The 9,568-nt window shown below is 42.1% G+C and overlaps 1 protein-coding gene across 5 annotated transcripts; it reads right to left on the bottom strand.

Moving 5' to 3' along the window:
- Positions 1–3,334: 3,334 nt before the first annotated feature.
- fosb (FBJ murine osteosarcoma viral oncogene homolog B) lies at positions 3,335–9,351 on the bottom strand. Of its 5 annotated transcripts, none has more exons than XM_030108462.1 (6): positions 9,102–9,351; positions 8,658–8,842; positions 7,076–7,459; positions 6,550–6,657; positions 5,846–6,199; positions 3,335–4,826 (listed from the first exon to the last, which is right to left on the bottom strand). In XM_030108462.1, exons 1-6 carry the CDS (start codon positions 9,163–9,165, stop codon positions 4,773–4,775), a joined length of 1,149 nt encoding a protein of 382 aa, XP_029964322.1. In that variant the 5' UTR covers positions 9,166–9,351; the 3' UTR covers positions 3,335–4,772. The 5 variants fall into 5 exon arrangements, with proteins under 5 accessions (XP_029964322.1, XP_029964321.1, XP_029964319.1 ...); XM_030108461.1 differs by having other exon boundaries at positions 3,335–5,694; XM_030108459.1 differs by having other exon boundaries at positions 3,335–6,199; positions 8,658–8,815.
- Positions 9,352–9,568: the final 217 nt, after the last annotated feature.

Consider the following 9,568-nt stretch of genomic DNA (forward strand, 5'->3'; position numbering starts at 1 on the left):
GTGTTACTGTAGTACCTCTCAGTTACTTTTCTGGAAATAAATCAGGGAATCGTGTCAATTGGAATTTTACTCATGGCCGCTAGAGGGAGACACAGACTGCCATGCAGCTTTACTGACTTCCTTCTAGAAGAAAACACATTTTGCAATTTGAAGCCTTCACGCTGTGCTTTCTGGTCGAACGAAAGCTTAATAAACGTGCTGCCTGTTATGCGTAAAGGTGAGGCTCAATTCTGAACTATTCTTAACATTCCTACAGCAATCTTTGACAGCGTTTGTGTTTTTTTTTTGTCTGAATTTGTGGGCGTGAAGGATTGAACAATATCTTCTTCATGCATAAAGTACTAAATGTCAGGAACGGACAGAAAGAAATAAAGAAGGAAGGTATATTCACACACACACACACACACGCACGTACGCACGCACACTCACTTACTCACTCACTCACTCTCTCTCTCTCTCTCTCTGAATAACATGCATGTATCAGTTTTCTTATTTACTGATTAATTAATTAATTCATTCATTCAATTGTTTATGTATTTTTAATTCCAAGATCGGTGTTTTACAGATTTTTGTCTCACCTGCAAGCCATTCTAACTAATGTGTTATAGTATAACAGTTATACAAATGAAATTTTTTAAATGGAAAAAAAGGTATTACATTTTTTGCGAAAATATTATAACAGGTCCATTTGGCACTGCATGAATGAAGGGCCTTCTAGTAGTCACCGTGAAATGGACTTGAGGAGATCTGATTCAAAATACAGATTGAGATGAGGAAGATGCATCTTTAAAGCCCTGTGGCTGTCAGACTTTCCTCACTCATGGTTTGTAATACTTTCTGATTGTATTTATGATTGATTCCCATTTTATTATTATTGGTTAGAAGTAAGAATTCGAATGAAATAGGTATGCCCCCCAACTTGCCAATTTCTGCCTTGCTTCCTCACAAAGTGTGCTTTTCATCAATTAGTTTTTTGAAACTGGATTATTAATGCCTGCATACTCTTTGCAGTAATAATTAAAAAGCAGAAAACACACAAATAAAATTAACACAGTAACATTTGCAAGCAAGAGCCATGTTCTTTATAATATGTTTATTTCTTCACAATTTGGAAATGAATGGCATTTGGTCCAACCATGTTAAAGGAGACAGTTCACCCAGCTTTTGCAGTCAAGAAAATGAAAATAAAAAAAACTTTATCTTGGAAATGTTTTATCATTGCAAGAAAGGGCCAAGTGTTGGAATATGGTCACAGAGCATACAAAGTGCAGAGACTAAAAAAGCAGCACAGCAAGTATGCCGTACATTTTGGTCATCTTCAAGAAAGCGAATGAAAATAGAGAAATACGAGTATGTAAACAAAATCTTATAGCAATGTCGCTATGGTACATAAAACTTCTATGCTTTTGAATTATGTGCAATGTAATTTTGACTGTCTTAAATCAGATTATCACACAAGCCTATAAACTATGATCTAGTAATCAGGTATTTTTCTTTTTTTTTTTGTGACCCTTTCATTTGTGTGCCATGAAATGCATGAGCTCATCTAATACAACATCATCGTAGTCTGAAGACCTTGTAGCCATTGCTCCCTGGAGATGACATACAGAGTATGACTTACAAATATGAAATATTGATGTAAGGAATGATTTTCTGAAATGAAGGAGCCTTGCTGGTCACTATGCATCGACAATAAATGAAAAAATATATATATTCATGTTTTTTTGCTATTGAAGATTGTCTCAAAACTAAATATGATTTTGAACTTAAGGATAACTTTCAATACTGTAACAAAAGTCGATAAAGCAATACATCATCACACTTGACATATCGTAGCAGTCAGTTGGATCACTTCATGATTTGCTACATTATGTTCATCCAAGAGGATACTAGTATTGCATTTGATAACATGAGAAGTTAGAGTGCATACGGGACTCGTGGAAAAATAGATGTACATAGCAACATTTATGTCATTATCATAGAAAAATAGGAAAGTTCTTGTTCAGTTAATGTTATTGTAGCCATTGTACAGTACAGGTAGATGCAAGCAGGTTCTCTGGAGCTAAACTTTTCTCCTTTCCCATCTGTGTCCCCTTTTCCAACACATTAACAACATATTGATGAATGTAGCCTTACAAATATTGGTGGCATATTCAGACAATTTCAAATGAACCCAAAGCAAAGCAAAGGAATCATATCAATCATATCAATCAACTGATAAAGAGTTTAAAATGTTGTATGGTGATCATTGGGGAAAAGTCTGACATGGGGGTACAAATACAGGGGCCCCCTGACATCTGTTCATCACACTTAAAGAAGTAGCAGGCAGGTAATAAACCACGGATGAACTCACAGAGTGATTACTGAGTCCACAGAGCTTCAGCTGCTGGGAATTCACTGTCATAGACTTCTGTTCAAAATAAAACATCCTGATGAGGCAAGCAGCTTTTTCATGTGTCTGCTTCAGTAATGACAGCCTGTGACCTTCCATCGTTTAACAAGAAACTGCCTCAGAAATATAGCCTAAGATAGCACCACAAAAACCTATATACATGAGAACTATTGAATATGTTTTATGCTCGATCGGACACCGGAGCGAGCATATTCTCATCACATTTGCATTTGGAGAGAAATCAGAAGGCATCTCCAACATCTTTACAAACACAGTCCATTTTCTTTTGAAAAAATAAATGAGGTCTGCCCATTTTCTGACCACCGGGAGCCACATGTGCACGTACATTTATGCCATTGATCTAGCAATTGTTTTGCTCATTTGCATGTTTATTAGTTGAAAATAAAGCTTTTTTTTTCCCAGCAAATACAATCACAAGATTTTTTTTTTTTTTTTCAAATAGCTAGACAACATTTTTCTAAACTACAGGAATAAATGTTAACATCATAATGTCCATCAATCAAGGCAAAAAGTGTAGTCATCCTTCAAATACATACTTCTGCAATGGTCGATATTCCGAAGTGATATGTTTACACTGGACAGGAATGCATACCTCGTATGAAATACTTTGTCCATAAAATCAAACAGTTTGGTCATTGTGTTGTTGGCTGAAGACTTACACTTTTAATATGTGTAATGACATTCAATAACACTTATTTTTATTTCCTCATTTTGCGCAACAGGTCAAGTGGCATTAAGGTGTCAGTAGCTTTGGGACAGACCTCACAGAGAACAAACAAAACAGAGGCGTTACCACAACCTTCTAACATCATCAGTTATAAACAAACATTAACGTAACTTGGATAGTGCTTTATATTGTCTATACACGTTACCAGAGGCAGTGAAATCGTGCTTCATGTGGAGGGAAGGGGTAGTACTTTAAATTTATTTTTGATATAGATATATAGATATATTTATATATTTTGGCTCTTTTAGAAAAATATTAACTTTAACATTTCATTTTAATCTTCAATGACAAAAATATCCCATTCAGGTGTGCTGACATTCATACTTTACAATCATTTTACATACACTTACATATATATGTAACTTGTATATATGCATATGTATAGAGACTTTTTTTTTTTGTAGTGCACAACATGCCTCAAAAGTTGTCAAATGAAAATACAATAAAATAATGAAACAATAGTTACAAAGCAATAATAATAGTAACAGTTATCAGGAAGTGTCCCGATTAAAAAAAACAAAACAAAACAAAACAGTTAAACAAGTAAAGGCAACAGTACAAGAGAAAGCAGAGGCCAATGCAAAACAATAAGACACACATAAACAACATAAACATTAAAATATACAACAGTTCTCACTCAAACATACAGGGAAAACAAGTCTTACAAATTCACAGGCGTAGAAAGGACGCTCACTCCACAACACCGCCACATGTTCTCCCCTTGTGTTTCCTGGTCTTGTTTTTGTGCTCACTTGCCACATCAACCTCCATAAAGAAAGAAATAAACGGGCCGGGTGCCTCAGAGTGGACCCACTCACAATAAAAGCACCTCCACCTCATCTCCTCTGAGAGCGTGAGGGGGAGGCACAGAGACCACCGAGCCCAATGTTTAGAGGTTGTCTGAATCACGAGTTAAAAAAAAAAAAAAAAAAAAAAGAGAGCGAGAGAGAAGTCACACCTCTCTCCTCTAAATAAAGGCATTGGTTCACATCTGATTGATTCTGAGCAGAACTCGGAGCTGGTGCACTGCAGCAAATCGTCTAGTATGTCTTCACTTCAGACAGTTGAAAGCGATGGCTGAATGTCGGCACGTAGGCCGATGGTGATGAGGCTTTGTGGCATGGAGGTGTTTTTACTGAGGTTGATCTTCCACACAGTTGGCAAAACAGAACATTTTTTCTTCTTCCTCCTTTTTTTTTTTTTTTTTTCCTGTTCTTTTTGTTTGTTATCAACGTTTGGCTCCGCTTCGTTGTTAAAGTTTGTTCCCACAAATGGATGGTCGGGATGATCATCATCCTCTCATCAGGCTCCTGGTGGCTTTGGACTTTCTTTCTCTCTCATTTCCAGCTTAATCTCTCTCTCCTCTTTCTCTTATAGCCAGCCTCACAACAGATGTGACATATCTTCGTTGTGTGAACAACATGAAAAATGGCTCAGCAGAAGACAGTGGCATCCATCTTGCATTTTGTGTTCACTGATTATGCATCTATGTGCGTGTTAAAAGTGTTTAGCTGCTATTCACTGTAAAGACTCGAGCAATGCGCTCCAATAAAGAGTTCTTCTGTATTGGTGGGGTTGCGTCCATGTCCTTGTATGACAGGGTGCTAAAGGGTATGTTAGTTGGGTCGACTTTCACTCAAGGTCCCATGGGCTGGAGGGGGTCTTCGGGCTCTCGGGGGTCGAAGACTTCAAAGAGAAGGAGAAACAGAAGAGACAGAAGAGGAGAAAACAGAGATGGGTAGAGATGGGTCGCACGGCAGGTAGGCAGGAGGTTTATTTCATAAGGAGAGGAGAAAGCACAAGATTTAGTGGATTCTGTGAAACTCAGATCCTCACTGGTCAAGTCCAAGCAGCAAATGAAGAAGCAGAAGGAGGTCGAGCAGATGAGGAGTTAGAGGTGAGCGCGAGATCAGCAGTCTGTCTCCCACAAGAAAAGACTCTGAAAAAAGTGTCCTTTGTCCCTATTTCAGATTGACACAAATACATTCAGCGAGAGGACGGAGGGCGAAAAGGATGGAAAAGGATGAAAGCAAGAGCATTGGAACAGGGGCGACCGACAGAGGGAACAATGTAGGGGCACTTGTGTAATGTGAGGATTTTATATCTCACTCAATGAGAGGATGAGAATGATAGAATTCATTATGAATTAATTTGTCAATTCAAAGCACTTAAGATTTGCAACATGGACTTGGTTTTGGAACTCCGGTTTTATTCACCGTCCAGTCGCACGTACTCTGCCCAATGCAAAATAAGAATTTGGTAATCATTGAAGTTCAATGATAAAGGTCACACCTACAGTGCGACTCTTTCTATGGCTCTTAAATTCAAATTCTTTTCAAAATGTGTAAACTTTGACCCAGTCAGTCGCAAACGACTGGTTGTATTACTTATCTCAGCCTCTACTTCCAGCGAGCATAACTTGTGTGCGTGTTAATATGTGTGTGCGCGTGTCTGTCGGTCAGTCAGAGAGCCAGCAGTGAAGGCGAGTTCAAGGAATCAGATGACTGCTCGCTACTGCTGTTCCGCTGGTTGGCACTGACCCCGCAGGCTCCCTCTGGGTAGGTGAACACAAATGAAGATGTGTATGAGGTGTTGTAGCTGCCAATGGCCGCATCGTCATGGTTAACACCACCACCACTGTCGCTGGCCATGAGGCATGGCCCACCAGGTGCCGGATCACCATAGAAAGAACTGGAAAACTCTACCTCCTGCATTATCCCTGGCTGAGGCTGAGGCTGCGGCTGGACTTGCTGCTGCTGCACCGGTGGCTGGGACTGTGTGGAGGAGGCCGGATGGGCTGTGTACGCAGGAGGCAGATAGAAAGAGTCTTCTTTCACAGTCAAGCCCACAATGGAGACAGGCGGTTGTAAGGTCTGTGGAGGGAGCTGAGCCTGCACCGGAGGGAGCTGCACTGCGCCCTGCTGGCTCTGGTCTTGGTACTGGATCTTGCAGTTTGGCTGGTGGGCAACCAGGACAAACTCCAGTCGCTCTTTCTCCTTCTGCAGCTCTGAAATCTCAGCCTCCAGCTCGGCCTTTTCCTCTTCCAGTATGTCTGTCTCCTGAGGGCAGGTACAGTGGAGAAAGAAAACATGAGAGATAGCATAGGAGCGTTAGCTCAATTAAGCTTCCACTAGTGTTTGCGGAGGAGGATTTATTCGTCCCAGCAGAATTGCCGTTCTCCCCAGAAGTTCGAAATGGAAGGTGCCTCATAGAATTGCTCCTTAATTAGGGCATAAATACAGTCTCTCCTGAGACTATCATCAGCGCTGTTAAACAGCCCATTACCATAGGCTTCTCGCTTACGTACACATGTACACATTTACAAACACCCTCTGTGAGAGAGGGGAGCATAAAGCATGTAATTATGACCATCGCTCATTTTGACAGCTAAAACAGGTTCCAAGCTCACCGACTGCAGTCTGTCTGTGAGTTCCCGTCTGCGGTTTCTGCATTTGGCAGCAGCCAGCTTGTTCCTCTCCCGACGAACTCGCCTCTTCTCCTCCTCCTCAGGTGTTAGCTGCAATGAAGGAAAAACAAACATGCGTTATTAGGAAGTTTTTTGGGTTCTTGAAAATGTGTTTTCAACCATCAGTAGACACTTTATGAGGACCGCTAATGTCACCACAGTAACTGCTTTTATCTGGAGAGATTTTCTTTTTCTTTTTACAAATACTTGTATGTGTTTAGTCAGGCTTACAAATAATTTTATTAGATTACTTTAAATAAGTTTGATTCAAGATGTAGTTCACAGACAGGTCTAGAGGTTGTCAGTGTACATCTCCCATCCCATCTCACGTTATGACCCTTCCCACTGACTAATAACCAAGTACAGGGTACCTGGGTTCGACTGTCTTGGCTCTAGCAAATCAGTTTCCAACGCCACATGCGCAACATGCAATGATCAACACACAAACCGCTCAAGCACACAAACTTACTAACACACCAACATCTCCATCTTCACTCACAGACTCGTCTCGTGTGCGGCGGCTGCGGGTTCTGGATTGACGGATGGGACCGGGTGCTGGCCCTGGAGTTTCTGAACTTGGTGGGGTGAATCCAGACCCTGAGGTATAACTGGGGCCCGGCATGTCATATGGGTCAACCAGTGACACTGGCTGTGTCATGGTCGTGGTCCCTGTAGAGCCGCTCTGTCCAGAGGCCTGAGAGGAGATCAGAGTCGGCTGCACCATCCACTGCAGGTCCTGGCTGGTGGTGATGGCGGTGACGGTAGGCACGAATGATCCGGGCATCTCACCTCCAACGCTGGTCCCTGGCCCGCTGCCCACAATGCTCAAGCCAGCACCTGCTGACGCACACTCCTAAACACAACACAAAAGACCATTAAAGACCATTTAAAAACAATTGGGACAATAAATGTGCTGTATATAGTGTACATGTTTAGGTTGAGTCACACATTTTTCAAAGTTACTTAGAAGTCACAAATAATGAGGAAAATCAAAGAATCCTGGATCAGAAAAGCAATTTAGGCCTTGCTGCCAATTATGAGCTTTGATAGTGTGTAATAAGCTTAGCTGGTGAGGTTATGGTAGCTCATTAATTTTGAAGAACTAACTGCATGTATCTTATTTTACCTACTATACATACTTTTTTACTCTTCTCATTGATATTGGCTCAATAATTCAGTAATTTGCTTAAATTTAAATTGATACCTGTCTCAAATTTGCTTTAAATGAGCACCACTCCACCTTTACCAGTAAAATTAGTAATTTATTCAGTTTTAGAAATGGGCTTATGGCCTCAAGCAGGAAGGATGGGGATCATGTGGCCAACAGTTGGAAAAAAAAAGTTGGAAAAAGGTGAACAATCTGGTGGAAAGTTGGCTGTAAATTGAGTTCTTAAAGTCTGAAAATGCATTTTGAAAGCACAAATCTATTGCTGTTCTTCTTCAGAGGTTGATTTTCGAAAGGAGTAGGTCTGTCGACGTTCTTTAATCTTCATTGAAAGTGTGTTCAGACAGCGGGACAGGCGGTGCTGAAAGTTGCCGCCTCCACCAATCGTTTCTCTCTGCCGGCGTCTCCCCCTCCTTCTTCCTCCACCCCGTCACACCCCCGGTGTTCCCCTTGGCAACGCGACGTAGCGCTCCAAAATAGAACACGCATTTACGTCACGGCGCGGAGAGCGCAGCGCGTGGAAGGAGAAGGAGCGGGGCTTCTGCGCTGACGTAGGAGGTTCCAGCTCCCGCTCCTCCGTTCTGCGGCGTGCTGTAAACCGAGCACGTTGTCACAGGCGCTGCCGGGATACGACAGCGGCAGCCCCCGGTACAGTACGACTGAATCACAGCAGACTGTTTCGGACTGTAGCACGGAAATGCCTCACATACTATGTTGAAAATTAAAATAACAAGTTTTAGGCTTACTTTCTTCCTATTTTTATTTTTATTTTTATTTTTTTTCGAATAGCTTATTTTACGGAAATATATCAAAATGTTGACTGCACCATTGGTAATTTGGCGTGACACTTGAGTTGACTGCATGCGTTAGTTTGTGTCAAACTCACCTGCGGAGCACTGGTGGTCGGCGGGCTCCCGAAGGAGTCCACGGACGAAAGATACTGTGACTCAATGGACGGGGACGAGCTTCCACGGGATCCGCTGTCGGGGTCGCCGGGGAACCCTTGGTACATCTCCCCGGGGGGACCGAAAGAGAACGCGACACCTGCAGTTAGAGAGAGCGCGGTGTCACCTGCAGCGGCAGGGCAGCGGCGCGCACAACAGAAGGTTACTAAAGGAGGGCTGCAGGGAGAAAAGAAGACTGCTGTTATACACAAAACTGTCGTCCTGATAACCGTCTGCCGTAGCCTAAGCTGTTCCGAGGTCGTTACATTAGCCGTCTCACGTTAAAAGACGAGCAGAAACGGAAATAAATTATTTTTTTAAAGCGGCGATCTGTGAATTCAACATAAATGCACCACAGCGTGCACGTAAAATCAGTTCTGTCTTACCTTTGTGGATCGTTTTATTATTCTCCGGCAAGATGCTCTTGGTTTCTTTCCAAAAAAGTTGCATGAAGAAGCTTAATCCAGTTCCCCGCGTCGAGGGGGGAAACGTCCCGGTTCAATCGGTGAAAAATGTCCGTTGTCTTTTAAATCCTCCGAGTTTTCTCCGTTATCCGCTTCAAACGACCGATTATAAATCCATAAAGTCCGCTCCTGGTACGCCGGAGGACGTTAGCTGAGCTTACGGTGCACAGTAGCAAATCTGGTCCTATGAATGAAGCCATGACTACAACCAAGGCATTTCTAGCCTCGGAGTTCCGCTGACGTACATGCCCATATTTGGTATAATGTTGTGTTTGGTATCCTTGGTGACGTTGAGGGATTCCCTCTCCCACAGAAAAGGACCAGAAGCTCACCTCGCCGACGGATAATAATAGACGTTTTTTGTATTATCAAAAGCACGAGGTATTTCT

The sequence above is a fragment of the Salarias fasciatus genome, chromosome 14 (genome assembly GCF_902148845.1).
Source record: "Salarias fasciatus chromosome 14, fSalaFa1.1, whole genome shotgun sequence".
Taxonomy (NCBI): domain Eukaryota; kingdom Metazoa; phylum Chordata; class Actinopteri; order Blenniiformes; family Blenniidae; genus Salarias; species Salarias fasciatus.

Excerpts from the sequence above, each read along its gene's own strand:
- fosb (XM_030108458.1), bottom strand. The coding sequence starts at position 9,165 with ATGCAACTTTTTTGGAAAGAAACCAAGAGCATCTTGCCGGAGAATAAT. Across the intron at positions 6,658-7,075 it reads ATGGAGATGTTGGTGTGTTA|CTAACACCTGAGGAGGAGGA; the intron begins GTAAGTTTGTGT and ends CCTTCATTGCAG. Across the intron at positions 6,200-6,549 it reads TCACAGACAGACTGCAGTCG|GAGACAGACATACTGGAAGA; the intron begins GTGAGCTTGGAA and ends ACCTGCCCTCAG.